We start from the raw sequence: 17267 nt of genomic DNA, 5'->3' as shown, positions 1-17267 counted from the left end.
TGGATCACATTTGTTTTTTTGACAGGTCCCTCTGGAGCCAGAGTGTGTGGGATGAATTGTGGGAGGCTAATGGGGTTCACTCACAGGGTCTTTCTGAGACCTAGATTGGTGCCTTTTGTTCTTGTCCTCATTTCTTTTCATAGGCCGCAGGGGCTCAACCTATTTCTTTTTCCTTTGATACTTGCTACCATCTTCTCTGTCCACTGGGGTACATTTCTCCGCAAAGCTCCCTAAAAAGTAGGACATATGTGCCCTAGCCCCCCATTTGGTAGCTCCAAAAATTCTTATGCAAAGGAATTTTTATTTTCATAATTTTATTGCTATTTATTACTGGAATTCACATAAGGGTTAACAAAAATGACTATAGCTATTTCAATCAAGGTTCTTCATTGTGTTAGTAATGGCAACTGGAAGCTCTGATGGCCTTCAGCCATCAGATCCAATGGGACTGAATCTATGAACAGGGAAATGTACTTACATAAAGAGATGGTGAATGACACCCCCTTGCCATCATTACTTTTTTTGTTGTCATTCAGAATGTTTTGATCAGGAGAGAAAATCTATTCCCTCAGATGTTTGAATTAGACCCAGATGTCTCCTTTCCTTCATAGATCATTTATTTTCTTCTCCTCCAGGCCTTATTCCCAAAGGCCCAACTAAGGCGGAGCTCTGTATAAAGGGAGGTCAGGCACCCAAAGTGTGTATCTTAACTGGCATATGGTTACAAAGGGTTCTTTGTTGTGTTGGGTTAGTGAGGTTCTTCAAGACTAAGTTGGGAAAATACTGTCCTTCAAAGTTTCTTCTCTTTTTTGTCAAATTGTTTTTTTATTTACTTTTTTTTTTTTTTTTTTTTTTGAGACGGAGTCTGGCTCTGTCGCCCGGGCTGGAGTGCAGTGGCCGGATCTCAGCTCACTGCAAGCTCGCCTCCCGAGTTTACCGCCATTCTCCTGCCTCAGCCTCCGAGTAGCTGGGACTACAGGCGCCGCCACCTCGCCCGGCTAGTTTTTTTTTTTTTTTTTTTTTGTATTTTCTAGTAGAGACGGGGTTTCACCGTGTTAGCCAGGATGGTCTCGATCTCCTGACCTCGTGATCCGCCCGCCTCGGCCTCCAAAGTGCTGGGATTTACTTTTTTTTTAACTTTTTTTTTTTTTTTGAGTTGGGGACTTCCCAGTCTTTACTGAAAACTTTTAAAAATTTGTATTTAGACAAATTTTAAAAGACCTGTAACACTAGTTTCTTCTTCTCAACACTAGTTTCTTCTTCTCAACTTATTCATAAATATCTTCCAAAATAGCTTCTTGAGTGGAGATAGGTAAGACAAATTGATAGTCATTGTGATGGAGTAGCAGGCAGAAAAGGAAAGCGAAGGGTTAAATAGATTATTATAGTTGGAGCGTGAGAACTCTGGTGGTACTACTGACATTTTCTTTGTGGCATTGACAGGTTTGCTGCCAGTGCACAAAGATGTTGCTTAAGCATTGGAACCATACCTTGGCTTCTAGGTAATACAACGGAGTTCTCACCAGAGCCTTAGATGAGGGTTCTTAGGCTAGATGTATATCCACAGTCTTTTGTTTCTTGAATTAATAAATGTATTACCAAAAAGCTCACTGGTTTTTTTGTTTGTTTGTTTGTTTTTTTTTTAACTTTGCTCTGGGTGATCTAGAGACTTAAGGGATTGAAATATTAAAACGGCTTTTAGGTGAGAAATCCTCTGCTTAGTTACATTTTTAGTTAAATGCTTGGTGACATTTTTCAGCCTCTCTGAGGCAAATGATAAAAGGCATTTTTCCCCTTAAGAAAAACTGAAAGCTTTATGATCACTTAATCATACAACCAGCCACAGAAGGTTAATTCTGCTAAGAAAATAGGACTTTTTTCACTCATTCCAAAATAAATTTGATCTTTTATTTTGTGCTGTGGTCTAAAAGTGTTGGGTATGTAAAATCTAGTTCTAGCTTCAAGAAACTTATAGCCCAGTGGGAAAATACAGAAAATCATAAGATATCAAAGCATATTTCGTTACAGTGAGTGGCTCAAAGAGTGAGAGGTTAATGCATGTCTCTCAATCTGTCTGGGGGAGATAAAAAAGGCTTTCCTGAAGAAGTAGCATCTAAACAGAGATAGGGTGGGGATTCCATGCAGAGTAACCAAAGTGTGCAAAAGATTTGACAATCCTGGCCCAGTTCCAGGAACTACCTGTTGAGACTGTTAGGAGTGTATCGGGCTGGAAGGACGGATAAGACCAGACCCAAGAACTCCAGGAATTCTGTGTGCCATGAACGTTTTTAATACTACTCTAGAGCCATTATAGCGTTCTGATAACTATACATTTCACTGAAGATACCATTTAAGGCTGTTTAAAGCAAATGCCCAGGTAATAAATTCTGAGAAACATCATCCCTCTCTAATCAAGTCTCTCTTGTCAGACATGGAGCATTAATTCACAGAATGAATCGTTCGTAAGTCAAACGCGCGGCTGTTAAAGCTAGGGAATTCCTAGCCCTCTCAGGTAGGCCATGGGAGGAGGTGGTCCAGCAGTTTCTTACGTCCAGGCTCATAGTCGGATAGTTGAGCCTTGCATTCCTCCTCTACCCTTCCACAGTAAACTGAGGGTTATGGAGGCAATGGATGCGGAGGGCTTTTAGGGGCCAAGCATATTACACAGGGAATTGAATTCTTATCACCAGAGAGGCTGACCCTTTGGGGCTTTGCAGTCAAGAATTTTGTTCTCTCTCTCCTCCCACCTCACCCAATTCTTTCCAGTTTTTTTTCAGCCTATGTCCCCCAGGATTCCCTGTTGAGACTTCCTGCTTTCTTCCTCCTCTTTCTCCGCTTCGTGCAGTGCTGGAGCGTGGGTCCTGGGGCTGCACTGCGCGCGCACCCGGAGCTATTGCTTTGCTAACAATTCCATCCTTCTCTTTCCGTCATTCCCTGCCAGGTGCTGAGTTTCTCCCTCCCTCTCGGCTCGGTGCCTCCCGCAGCTCGCCCAGGGAGGGCGTCTCCAGGAACTCCAGGCGGACACTGCCACGAGCTACTGCCACGTCTCCGCCGCCAGCAGTCCAGCGCCTGCGTGGGCTCGGGGGGCGGGGCAGCGCTGGGAGGCGGGACCTGCGCGTGAGCGGCGCGTGAGCGGTTCAATGGGGCCTACCGGCGGCGGCGCGCTGCGCGCCGAGGGGCGGGGCCTGGCGGCGGTTGCTGGCGGAGCCTGGGAGGTGGAGAAGGTTGTCGTTGCCTTGGCCGTCGCATCCCCGAGGGAGTCGTGTCGGCGCCATCCCGGCCCCCGAGACCGCAGATTGCCCACCGAAGCTCGTGTGTGCACCCCCGATTCCGCCAGCCACTCGCCCCTGGCCTCGCGGGCCGTGTCTCCGGCATCATGTGTGGTAAGGAGGCCGGGGGCGGGGGGCGTGTTGCCGGGCGGCGCTGGGGTGCGGTGCGGGCGCCTCTAAGGCCCAAGGCGACGGGCGGAAGCGGGAGTGTGGAGGGTGCGAAGTCTGGCTGATGGGCAAGGGGCGTCCAGTGGTGGCTGCGGGGGCGGGGGTCGGCATCCGCGTGCGGGAGAGGGGGTGGCGGCCGGGAGAAAGGCACCTGAGAGTAAGGTGGGCCCCCTCCGCTGGGGGCCAGCGGGCGCCTTTGAGCGGAGGAGGAACGGAGAGGGGAGAGAAACGCCTTTATTGAATAAAGGAGGAAAGGGCTGAGGGAATTGAGGTGTGGAGGGGGGTGCCTTCAAAAGGGCCCACCAGGTGAGTGAGGCAACCTGTGGAACATTGGGCGAGGTCTGTTGAACTTATCTTGCATTTTTCTAAAAACCTTTCAAAAAATATTTTACTTGTTTTCAGGCAGGCCCAATAGAAAACAGACCCCAGCTAGAGCCACGATAGTGGCATTAAACGTGATACTTCCTGCCATCCCTTGTCTCAACAGAAATAATTGCTAATCAATAATTTGGTTAATGGGCTTATACCTGATCCTGTAGTGGAAGAGTCCTTCAAATGTCTGTGGCAATAGATTATACATAATTTATCATTTGCATGTGCACCCATTAATGCCAGCTCTGAAAAATATCAGTTATACCTTTGATGTATACCCCTTTAGAATGCCAACTATGAAAAACATCATTTATCCCTTGCATATGCACCCGTTAAAAATACTAGCTATGGAAAGTTTAACAAATACCTTTGCTAGAGCAGTTAAAAAATTAAGGTTAGGCTCTTTTATTTCATGTTTTGAGAGTCGTTTATTATTACCTAAGTGTTAGTGAAAGAGATTTTGAGAATCGTGTCTGACATGACTGATGTCCTCTAAAATTGGTGTTAACTTGGCTATTGCCAGTAAAAATAATTATATTCTTACCTTTCTTACTGAAATTTACAGCTGACTTTATACCTGGAAGAAAGAACCCCCCCCCTTTTTTTTTTTTAAGGGAAGTACCATTGTAAGAGAATTGAAAACTCTCTGGGAGACTTCTTATTTGCAGCCTTTTGCACGAAGGAACTGAACAGGAGGTGCATTGTACTCGTTAGTGTGTATATTTCCTGCATTTATGCTCATTTCAGCTTCTGGAAATGAGGATCAGGTTTAAATTTAGAATAGATTTTTAAAAACCCGCATAAAAACAGAAACACTTATAAATAGCTTACTGAAATTATTAGAGTAGAGCTGACTTCAGAATCAGACTTTTGCAGTGTCTACTTAGAATGGCTTTGCATTTAGTTTGGAGCTGCGAAGTAGTGAATTTGCAAACTGGTCAATCTCCATTGTGCTTCATTTGCTAGTTAACTGTTCCGGAATGACGGGGTGTGTCCTCATTAAGTACTCATTGCAGGTCATTTCATCATGGTCCAGGAAAGAAAACGTAAAGTACTTACGGAAAAAAAAAAATCAGTGCCAGGCGTGGTGGCTCCCGCCTATAATCCCAGCACTTTGGTAGGCCGAGGCAGGCGGATCACCTGAGGTCAGGAGTTCAAGACTAGCCTGGCCAACATGGTGAAACTCCGTCTCTATTAAAAATACAAAATTAGCTGGGCGTGGTCGTGCGCGCCTGTAATCCCAGCTCCTCAGGACCCTGAGGCAGAGGAGTTGCTTGAACCCAGGAGCTGGAGGTTGCAGTGATCCGAGATCGAGATCGCACCATTGCACTCCAACCTGGACAAAAAAGAGCGAAACTTCGTCTCAAAAATAATAAATAAAAATCAAAAAATAAATCAGATATGGAAATCAGGTTCAGATAAGGGAGATACGTTTAGGGTGAAGACTAAATGTTGGGAGTTTTCACATAGTCTGTGTCTCCATTCCACAGAATTTTACTGCTGAGGAAACAGGTATTGAAGAAATAAAAAGTGAGTATTTGAGGCATTTCTGAGGTCCTGCTTTTAAGTCATACCACAGGTTTGCATGATTCTGGGGATGGGGTTCAGAATTTATTTTCTCTCTAAATTCTGAAAGATAAGAAGATGAGTGTCATTATTTTCCTCCCACATCTTAATCATTGAACTAAAATTCCTGAGCAGAGAAATGGAGTGAAAATTAGAATAGATGGGAAAATCTGGAAGCTTACCTTCTGACTACTTGCTATCTAGTTAAGTTTTTCTTTTTCTTTCTTTCTTTTTTTTTTTTTTGAGACGAGTCTCACTCTGTCACTCAGGCTGGAGTGGCTTACTGCAGCCTCCGTCTCCCGGGTTCAGCCTCCCGAGTAGCTGGGATTACAGGGGTGTACCACCACACCTGGCTAATTTTTGCATTTTTGCTAGAGGTGGGGTTTTACCATGTTGACCAGGCTGGTCCCCTGACCTCAGGTAATCCACCTGCCTTAGCCTCCCAAAGTGCTGCGATTACAGGAGTGAGCCACCTTACCCGGCCCTAAATTTTCCTAAAAGATTATTTTATTTCAACGTTGTACAATGTTGAAGCAGAAGAATGACAATTGAAGATTCTGATATGCTTTTTTCAATCAGATACACTGATGAAACTGATATAATAATGTTTACCAGCTTGTTTTGGGTTGTTAATAAGTGTTAGGAAAAAAGATCCTATGGTCTGGTAAATTTAGAAAGCAACATATTAAATCGCGTGGTAATGTTTTGTTTTGTTTTTTGATTGGAGGAGTTCTTAGAATCCTTAATGTATTAATAATAAGCATTGAGAATCTCCCAGAGAAGAATAGTGTCTATTTTCCAAATTTATTTTATCTTCCTTTTTCTCGTTAGTTTGGAGTATACTTTGTCCTTTTTATTTGTATTATTTTTGGTTTTGCTGAGTGTCAAGTCACTTAAGCTATCCCTAGCTTTTAACAGATTCTGCTATTGTTTTTATAAATGTGGGGTTATACCCGTCTGATCCTATGGTGTATATAAAATGGAATTTTTGGGCTGGGTGCGGTGGCTCATGCCTGCAATCCCAGCACTTTGGGAGGCTGAGGTGGGTGGATCACTTGAGGTCAGGAGTTTGAGACCAGCCTGACCAAGATGGTGAAACCCATCTCTACTAAAAATATTAAAAAATTAGCTGAGCGTGGTGCACGCCCGTAATCCTAGTTACTCCAGAGGCTGAGGCAGGAGAATCGCTTGAACCCAGGAGGCGGAGGTTGCAGTGAGCTGAGATCTTGCCATTTTACTCCAGCCTGGGTGACAAGAGTGAGAGTCTGTCTCAAAAATAAATAAATAAATAAATAAAATGGAATGTTTGCAAATGAGATCCTTTTTAAAAGCAGTAAAGGAACTTGCAATTTTAAAGTATCCTAAAATGAATTTTTCTTTTTCTTTTTCTTTTTTTTTTTTGAGACGGAGTCTCGCTCTGCCACCCAGGCTGGAGTGCAGTGGCCGGATCTCAGCTCACTGCAAGCTCCGCCTTCCGGGTTTACGCCATTCTCCTGCCTCAGCCTCCCGAGTAGCTGGGACTACAGGCGCCTGCCTCGTTGCCCGGCTAGTTTTTTTTTGTATTTTTAAGTAGAGACGGGGTTTCACCGTATTAGCCAGGATGGTCTGGATCTCCTGACCTCGTGATCCGCCCGTCTCGGCCTCCCAAAGTGCTGAGATTACAGGCTTGAGCCACCGCGCCCGGCCTTTTTTTTTTTTTTTTGAGACGGAGTCTCGCTCTGTAGCCCAGGCTGGAGTGCAGTGGCCGGATCTCAGCTCATTGCAAACGCCGCTTCCCGGGCTTATGCCATTCTCCTGCCTCAGCCTCCCGAGTAGCTGGGACTACAGGCGCCCGCCACCTCGCCCGGCTAGGTTTTTTTTTTTTTGTATTTTTTAGTAGAGACGGGGTTTCACCGTGTTAGCCAGGATGGTCTCGATCTCCTGACCTCGTGATCCGCCCGTCTCGGCCTCCCAAAGTGCTGGGATTACAGGCTTGAGTCACCGCGCCCAGCCCCAGAATGAATTTTTCAAAAGGTTTTTATAATTATACTGTCTAATGGTTTTGGGGATAATTGAAGGATGCTGAGATTGGCTGCTAGGGTTGGTCATAAAACCAGTACTATTAACATATCCTTATATACCATACTGGATATGAAGAAATTGTGAGAGAAAATAATTGCTTAATAAGCATTTCTTCAGTTGTCCCCTGGAAATAGAGATTAATAGGTTCTGATAATGAGCAGTAGAAGGCAGGAAAGGGTTTTGTAACACAAGTTTGGGAAATTCTGCTCTTGGAGATTCACAATTAGCGAGATTAAAGGTTCTAGAAAGTTCTAAATATATATCTAACTTTATTTAACCAGGTAGTTCTTAAACCTTTAATTATGAAACCTTTCTTTACTTCATTCCTTTTTAGCATCTGGTGAAATAGTGTTCTGTTTCTGTGGTTTGGGAATTTTTTGACTGTATATTTCAGGTGCGTAGAAAGTGTTAGAAGATACTTGCAGATATTTGAAATGATGGCTTTATACTTGGCACTCTGCCCTTTACAGAGATGGCTAAAATAAGAGAGTTGCCTTCAAGGAATTGCTGCCTGATCAGAGGAAAGAATGCACATGCAACAGCTTCAGATGAAAATACACAGTCCTTGTTCGTTGCCATGTGGTAGACCACAAGTAGAATGAGTAGAAATTTAGAGACTGAAGAGCTCTGGGCTTTGGGTATCTGCATTAGATCAGGAATGTTCTGGGTGATGGGGCAGGACTTTTACTTTGAGGAATAGTGCCAGCTTGTAGAGAATTAGTATACCGTGAGAGGTAGTCATTGATGGCATAAGTTACCCGTCAGTGAATGGAGGCGGAAATAGTTTGAGAACTCCTACCAGAGGGATTGAAGGAGGAAATAGAAGTGTCAGGAAAACAGACCAAAGAACAGTGGTTAAAGGCAAAAGAGTTCCAAAGTAGTATATTGCCTTGGACAGAGTCTGTAAAAGTAGAAAAACGTCATTCATATGTAATACTGCAGAGAAGTTAATTGGATATGGTTATGAAGAAATTATTAGATAAATTGCATATGTCAAGGCAGAAGGGTCTCAGTTTGTGTTCAGGGGGGCTCCAAGTAATACGAAAAAGAAGAGGATTTTGGGATTGAAGTCCTCTGGGAGTGTTGAGAAGTTGAATTCTAGAGCTGTGGTTCCTGACCTACAAGCCCTGAAGTTGTTAAAGGGTGTTCTTTTTTTTTTTTTTCTTCTGAGGCGGAGTCTCGCTCTGTCACCCAGCCTGGAGTGCAGTGGCCAGATCTCAGCTCACTGCAAGCTCCGCCTCCCGGGTTCATGCCATTCTCCTGCCTCAGCCTCCCGAGTAGCTGGAACTACAGGCGCCCGCCACCTCGCCCTGCTAGTTTTTTGTATTTTTTTTTTAGTAGAGGCGGGGTTTCACCAGGTTAGCCAGGATGGTCTTGATCTCCTGACCTCGTGATCCGCCTGTCTCGGCCTCCCAAAGTGCTGGGATTACAGGCTTGAGCCACCACGCCCGGCCATAAGGGTGTTCATTGCTTATTAATATGCTTATAACTTTGTAAGTTGAATAAAAATTGTTCTAGATCATTGAATAATAAACATTTAACCCATTGTTGTGAAGGAGCCTCAGAATATTTTGATGTTAACAAAAGAGTTCCGTATTTACAAAGTTGTAGAAACACTCATCAAGAGTTATGAGTAAGGCCCGGAGCAGGGGTCACACCTGTAATACCTACCAGGTGGGCAAATCACTGGCTGAAGTGGGCAAATCACTTGAGGTCAGGAGTTTGAGACCAGCCTGGCCGACATAGTGAAATCCCATCTCTACTAAAAATGTAAAAATAGCCAAGTGTCATGGTACGCCCTTGTAATCCCAGCTACTTGGGAGGCTGAGGGAGGAGAATTGCTTGAACCTGGGAGGTGGAGGTTGCAGTGAGCTGAGATCACGCCACTGTACCCCAGCCTGGGTGACAGAGTGAGACTATGTCTCAATTAAAAAAAAAAAAAAAAAAAGTTGTAAGTAGCCAGTGCTTTAGCTTACACCTGTAATCCCAGCCACTCAGGAAGCTGAGGCAGGAGGATTACTTGAGGCTAGGAGTTCAAGATCAGCCTGGGCAACATAGCGAGATCCCGTCTCTATTAAAAAAATAATAAAAAAAAATTAGCCAGGTGTGGTGGTGCATACCTGTAGTCCAGTCTACTTAGAAGCCTGAAGTGGGAGAATTGAGCCCAGAAGTTTGAGGCTGCAGTGAGCTATGATTGTGCTGCTGCACTCCAGCCAGGGTACTGGGTGACAGAGCAGGGCCGGTTTTTTTTTTTAAAGTTACAAGTAGGGGAGAGGCTAGCTCCAGAGAGTAGTATGTGTAATATATCTCTCTTGAGGTTACAAGGAAGGATGAGAAGTATTTAATATATGTGTTGTTAAACTGTTGAAAAGAAGATGGGTGAGGGTTGGTGACTCTCCCTTGTAAACTCACCACTTCGGGAGGCTGAGGTGCGAGGATCACTTGAGGCTTGGAGTTTGATACCAGCCTGGACAGCATAGTGAGACCTTGTCTCTATGTTTTCAAAACAAAAAAAGAAAATGAAGACTTTAATTCTGGCTGGGCACAGTGGCTCACACCTGTAATCCCAGCACTTTGGAAGGCCGAGGTGAGCAGATCACCTGAGGTAAGGAGTTCGAGACCAGCCTGGCCAACATGGTGAAACCTGGTCTCTGCTAAAAATACAAAACTTAGCCAGGCGTGGTAATGCACGCCTGTAATCCCAGCTGCTGTTTGAGAGGCTGAGGTGGAAGACTCGCTTGAACTCGGGAGGTGGTGGTTGCAGTGAGCTCAGATAGCGCCACTGCACTCCAGTCTGGGTGACAGAATGAGACTCTGTCTCAAAAAAAAAAAAAAAAAAAAATTCTATAAAGTAAGAATCTACCAAAAATGAAAAAGAAGCTGGGAGGAGAAAATGAAGATTTGAGAGTAGTATGTAGCTTAGACTCTAAAATAATATCTAGGAGAAGTTTGAAAGTTAAGCAAGTGATGAGTTAATAGGATTGGTCAGCAGTTCGGAGGGCCCATCCGAAAGTGGACTGAAATGGATAGATGAGTTCTGTGTGGCTGTCATAGTTCAATGTAGAGGTGCTCAGAGACTAGGAGTCAGAGCACAGTAGACCCAGAGGGTTTGACTTGGCAGAATGATGAAAAATTGTCATTTGATTTGAATGGTCAGAGAGAATAGAGATGGAATATTTGAAGATTATGAGCAGGAAGTGCATGCTTTTTTTTCTCAAGAAAGATGATGACATAGGTAGACTGTGAAGGAGTGTATAATTAGAGATGTCAGGACTTAAAACTAGTGATTTGAGCTCCAGAATGTTAAATATGGAAGAGACGTGTCATGGAGCCCCTTCTAGTGGCAGTAGTTACAATAAAGTAGGGGAGACATGAACCGATTAAAAAAACACTTAAAAACAATTAAAAAAAAATTGAAAGTCTTAATTGTTTCACTTCATATGTTATTTTTGTATGTGTGATTTATTTTATTTTACTTTTAAATTTTTTATTTTTTTGAGACAGGGTCTCTCTGTATTGCCCAGCCTGGAGTGCAGTGGTGCGATCTCAGCCCACTGCACCCTCTGCCCTACCTCCTGGGCTCAAGTGATTCTCCTGCTTCTGCCTCCTGAGTAGCTGGGACAGGCACGCGTCACCCATGCCTGGCTAATTTTTCTATTTTTATAATAGAGACGGGGTTTCACCATGTTGGCCAGGCTGATCTCGATCTCCTGACCTCAAGTGATCCAACTGCCTCGGCCTCCCAAAGTGCTGGGATTGTAGGCATGAGCCACTGCGCTCAGTCTTTATGTATGCTTTTAGGATTGTAGAAAATGTATCTTGGCTGGGTGCAGTGGCTCATGCCGGTAATCCGAGCACTTTGGGAGGCCGAAACAAGAGGATCGCTTGAGTCCAGGAATTCGAGACCAGCCTGGGCAATATAGTGACACCTCATCTCTACAAGAAATAAAAAAATAGCCGGGCGTGGTAGCTCACGCCCGTAATCTCAGCTACTCCAGAGGCTGAGGCAGGAGAATTGCTTGAACCTGGGAGACAGAGGTTGCAGTGAGCTAAGATCACATCACTGTACCCCAGCCTGGGCGACAAGAACAAAACTCCATCTCAAAAATTGGATAAATAAATGAATAAATAAATAAACACATAAATAACAGGCACACTGTGGTCCCAGCTTCTTGGGAGGCTGAGATGAGAGGATCACTTGAGTCCAGGAGGTGGTAGTTTTAATGAGCTGGGATTGTGCCACTATACTCCAGCCTGGGTGACAGAGCAGAGCCCCTGGTGAAAAGAAAAAAAAATGTATCTCAAATAATACTTAATTTTAAAGAAATCTTAAATGTAGAATGTGATTCTATAATTATAATATTGACTAGTTCACTGCAACCTTGAACCCCTGGGATCAAGTGATTCTCCCACCTCAGCCTTCCAAGTAGCTGGGACTACAGGCATGCACCACCATGCCTAATTTTTTATTTTTTGTAGAGACAGGGTCTCCCTGTATTGCCCAGGCTGATCTCAAACTCCTGCCCTCAAGTGATCCTCCCGCCTTGGCCTCTGAAAGTGCTGGGATTACAGGCATCTGCTACTGTACCCGGCCTGTGGAAAAATTTATAGCTGAAGGACTGGGACTGTGTGTATGGAATTAACAGTAGCTATCTCCGAGAAGGGATGGAACCTATGTGGAGACAGAAAGGAGAGATTTTTACAATTAATTCTGTAGCATCTGTATAGTTTTAATCTTTATTTATTATTTCAAATTTTAATAGAGACAGGATCTTGCTATGTTGCCCTGACTGGTTTCGAACACCTGAGCTCAAGTAATCCTCCTGCCTCTCTTCCCAAAGTGTTGGGATTACAGGCGTGAGCCACCGCTCCTGGCCTAGTTTGAATCTTTTTTTTTTTTTTTTTTTTTGAGACGGAGTCTAGCTCTTTCGCTCAGGCTGGAGTGCAGTGGCCGGATCTTGGCTCACTGCAAGCTCCGCCTCCCGGGTTTTACGCCATTCTCCTGCCTCAGCCTCCCGAGTAGCTGGGACTACAGGCGCCCGCCACCTCGCCCGGCTAGTTTTTTGTATTTTTTTTTTAGTAGAGACAGGGTTTCACCGTGTTAGCCAGGATGGTCTCGAACTCCTGACCTCGTGATCCGCCCGTCTCGGCCTCCCAAAGTGCTGGGATTACAGGCTTGAGCCACCGCGCCCGGCCGCCTAGTTTGAATCTTTAATGATGATGATGAATTAATTTGTGACTAGCGTTATAAGAATAATAAAACAAATTTAGAATTTAAGTGACATTATAGGTGAATTTAGGATTCAGAAGTTTTAAGTTTAGAGAATGAATTTGAACACTTATCACTGATAAGTTACAATGTTTAGGGTCCCAAAATATTGAAGCTGTCAAATGATAAAATATATAAAAATAAAATTTCCTATTCATAAGGACATAAATGCAACCAGGCATAGGAATTTCAATAATTTGACTAGTCAGTTGCGTTTAGTTTTCTTTTCAATAAGGTTTAACAGTCTTTATTTGCAGCTACATTGCTTTCAACCAGGTATGTCTAGTCTGTGATCCGGATTGCTTCTGAAATTTTGTTAGCAAGGTACTCATAAATGCTTTTTTGTCACTGAATTTAAGTTGCCATTTTCTGAGAATGATGTCTGTAGGTTCAAGCATCTCCTTCAGTTAGGGAGTTATTTTATTCCAAGTATATTCCATTAGTAAGAAAGCTTACACTTGTGAAGTACATGCTGATTTGGGGGTGCTTATGCAGCTCCTATGCTGTATACATCTATGCTTACACAGCTACTGTGTGTGCTCTTAGAGCAATTACCGAAGAGTGGTGGAAAGTTGATTTTTGCCATTACCTTACTTAAGAACTGTTTATTGGGAGGTTAGGCTGGGTGCAATGGCTCACACCTGTAATCCTAGCACTTTGGGAGGCTGAGGCGGGTGGATCCCCTGAGGTCAGGAGTTTGAGACCAGCCTAGCCAACATGGCGAAACCCCATCTCTACTAAAAATACAAAAAATTAGCCGGGCGTGGTGGCGGCATATATGATCCCAGCTACTTGGGAGGCTGAGGCAGGAGAATTGCTAGAACCTGGGAGACAGAGGTTGCAATGAGCCGAGATGACACCAGCCTTGGTGACAGAGCAAGACTCTGTTTCAGAAAAAAACAAAAAAGGGCCGCGGTGGCTCAAGCCTGTAATCCCAGCACTTGGGAGGCCGAGACGGCGGATCACGAGGTCAGGAGATCGAGACCATCCTGGCTAACATGGTGAAACCCCGTCTCTACTAAAAATACAAAAAACTAGCCGGGCGACATGGCGGGGCCTGTAGTCCCAGCTGCTTGGGAGGCTGAGGCAGGAGAATGGCGTAAACCCAGGAGGCGGAGCTTGCAGTGAGCTGAGACCCGGCCACTGCACTCCAGCAGCTGGGCGGCAGAGCGAGACTCCGTCTCAAAAAAAAAAAAAAAAAAAAAAAAAAAAACAAAAAAAAAAAAAACAGCTGTTTATTGGAGTTTTGATAAGACAAGTTGAAGACCTCAAAATAGAGGTCAACTAACGATTTCTGCTCTAACAAGCATCATTGTGAGTTGTGAATGCCTCCCTTGTCAACATGCCCTGCGTGCCTGATGAATTGCTGCCAATATTGTCTTTGGCACCCCAAGATTATAGTTAACCCAGTAGCCCCGCAGGTGGAATGCCTTGGGCTAGCAGTGCTGTCAAGGGACAGGGCTATGAAACTGACAGGTTTAACTTCTTAGCTCCCATTTTCCTCATCAGGTATGTCTGAGGCTAATCCCCTTCCTTCTTCTAGCTCTATTACCTTTTTTTTTTTGAGATGGAGTCTTGCTCTTTTGCTCAGGCTGGAGTGCAGTGGCACAGTCTAGGTGCACTGCAACCTCTGCCTCCCAGGTTCAAGCTATTCTCCTGCCTCAGCCTCCCGAGTAGCTGAGACTACAGGCATGTGCCACCACAGTCGGCTTTTTTTTTTTTTTTAATATTTTTAGTAGAGACAGGGTTTCACCATGTTGGTCAGGCTGGTCTTGAACTCCTGACCTCGTGATCCACCTGCCTTGGCCTCCCAAAGTGTTGGGATTACAGGTGTGAGCCACAGCACTCAGCGAAAATGTTCTTAGGCTCTCAAGATTCATATAGTGAGCCATTATAAACCAAGGAGATTGAAGTTAGAAGTATTATCAAAGTTGAATGCTGTTGTTGAGTTACATTATTAAAAACAGTGAATTTAATATTGCATTAAGTTTTTTTTTTTTGAGACAGAGTCTTGCTCTGTTGCCCAGGCTAGAGTGCAGTGGCACAATCTCGGTTCACTGCAACTTCTGCCTTCCAGGTTCAAGCAGTTCTCCTGCCTCAGCCTCCTTAGTAGCTGGGATTACAGGCACCTGCCATCATGCCCAGCTAATTTTGGTATTTTTGTAGAGATGGAGTTTGAGCATGTTGTACAGGCTGGTCTTGAATTCTTGACCTCGTGTGATCCACCCGCCTTGGCCTCCCAAGGTGTTGGAATTACAGGCATGAGCCACCCAGCCCTGCTGCATTAATCTTTTAAAAAAAGTAGAGTCGGCCGGGCGCGGTGGCTCAAGCCTGTAATCCCAGCACTTTGGGAGGCCGAGACGGGCGGATCACGAGGTCAGGAGTTCGAGACCATCCTGGCTAACACAGTGAAACCCCATCTCTACTAAAAAATACAAAAAGCTAGCCGGGCGAGGTGGCTGGCGCCTGTAGTCGCAGCTACTCGGGAGGCTGAGGCAGGAGAATGGCATAAACCCGGGAGGCGGAGCTTGCAGTGAGCTGAGATCCGGCCACTGCACTCCAGCCCGGGTGACAGAGCGAGACTCCGTCTCAAAAAAAAAAAAAAAAAAAAAAGTAGAGTCTATAAATTGTCTTAAAAACAGTTTTATATCATTAGCATTTACATGGTTTTAACAGATTAATATACATATTTAATCTTTAAATCGTTTACCATCACACTTTCATTTTTACCATCCGGCTTACATTTTACTTTTACTATCAGACTTAGATTTCTTAAAAAGAGTTTAGGAGTGAGTTTTTCTGGATGTACTGCATTATTAGAATTTGTCAGCTCTGGACAGACTGCAAACAATCCTCGACAGGCTTGTGTTTTCAAATCAGCTAGGTTGTATCCTCCTTTAAAGGACTCTAGCTGATGCAGTCACAGTGGTGGGGACTAGTTCAGATTCAGTTTCTTTCACACTTTTTTTTTTGAGACGATTCTCACTCTCTCCCAGGCTGGAGTGCAGTGGCGTGATCTCGGCTCACTACAACTCTGCCTCCTGGATTCAAGCGATTCTCCCCATCTCAGCCTCCCAAGTAGCTGGGAGTACAGGCGCATGCCACCGTGCCCAGCCAATTTTTGTATTTTCGGTAGTAATGATGGGTTTCGCCATGTTGGCCAGGTTGGCCTTGATTTCCTGGCCTCCTGGCCTCAGGTGATGCGCCTACCTTAGCTTCCCAAAGTTGGGATTACAGGTGTGAGCCACTGCACCCGGCCCACATTTGTATTAAAGTATTGTTTTAGAAAATATTTGTGTTCTGTGTATTGTCTTTTAATGGCCTGGTTAAAATACTTAACTGAGAGTTATCTGTAGGTGTTTAATCTTTCTCAAAGATCAGTTACCCATGGGTGAAGAGTGCAAAGTTTGATTTACAAATGGGTTATTGGCTTATTCATATTACAGATACTTTATGAAGGAACAGAAGTAACAACAAAAACCCGAGACTCATTCTTCTGAATTAAATGGTGGAGTTGGTCTTGAGACTCTTCTATTGTCCTCTTGTGTTTATATCATGAGTAGCCATTGAAAGTTTGAAGCTGCACATGGCTGTGCCACTACTACTCTTACTTTAGAAATACCCTTAAGCAGCATGTTGTTTATCCTTATCTTAATTGCTGTGCTTTGAGGTTGGGAATGCTATTTGTGGGTATCTCTGGGATATCAGTTAACTCATTTTCTATTTTTGAATTAGGTAAGATAGATGTTCTACCCACCCCTACAGGGTGGTCATGCTGTGAAAGTAAGATGACTGTACATTACAGGAAAGCTTAAAAAATATAAATGTAAGAGGTGTGTGTATTTTTTTTTTTTTAATCTGAATGAAATACAGGATTTCTGTAAGTCTTTGGCCTGGAACTACTTCTTTGGAGAGAGCTGAAACCGTTGTTTCAGGTTATTTTGGATTTTAATGTGTGAGTTTCTCTTTTTTAGGGCATAATAGTTTATTTGAGAAAATTACACTGTATTGATCATGGTGATCAGCATATATGTTATGGCTTTCTTGTTGGGTATCAACAATGCGCTATTTTTGTATGCTGAAATGTTTCAATAGAATCACACTCTATAGAAGTAAGTATCTTTTTACAGGTGGAAATGAAGACTAGTTATTTGGGAGTTCTGTCTCACAGAATTAATTTAAACATCTTATGAATCAGAATTACAGTGAAATGTAGTTAAGAAAAAGGGAAGTTTTAAAATAAGCAGCTTGAACTTGTATTTTAAAATATTTTAGTCTTCAGTTTTGATACGTTAAAGCTGTGTCCACTCTGGCCAAAGCACAGCCATGGAAAACCTCAGATAAATGCCCATGCTGCCATTCCTAAAATGTGGATTTCCCTTACCTGTGTTCTGTTACTTCTTTTCTTATCTGGTTCAGTTCACATTGTATTACTCCTTTTATTTCTAGTTTTGTTTTTCCACATGATTGCTCTTTTTCTGTGAATTTTCTAGAGTTGTTACCTGGTTGTCATTTGCTAATATGATAAACAAGTAATTCAAGCAGTTTTCTTTTAAGATAGT

At 43.7% G+C, this 17267-nt stretch overlaps 1 protein-coding gene across 1 annotated transcript in view; it reads left to right on the top strand.

Moving 5' to 3' along the window:
• Window positions 1–3176: 3176 nt before the first annotated feature.
• Window positions 3177–17267, top strand: part of GFPT1 (glutamine--fructose-6-phosphate transaminase 1) — a 65418-nt gene continuing 51327 nt past the window's right edge. Inside the window, exon 1 of the mRNA XM_033239295.1 lies at window positions 3177–3383. Within this exon, the coding sequence (XP_033095186.1) occupies window positions 3377–3383 (7 nt within the window). The 5' untranslated portion in view covers window positions 3177–3376. The remainder of the gene's footprint in view (window positions 3384–17267) is intronic.

This window comes from Trachypithecus francoisi, unplaced genomic scaffold, assembly GCF_009764315.1.
Source record: "Trachypithecus francoisi isolate TF-2019V2 unplaced genomic scaffold, Tfra_2.0 Lachesis_group17, whole genome shotgun sequence".
Classification (NCBI taxonomy): Eukaryota; Metazoa; Chordata; class Mammalia; order Primates; family Cercopithecidae; genus Trachypithecus; species Trachypithecus francoisi.
This window is presented reverse-complemented; position numbering and strand designations above follow the sequence as displayed.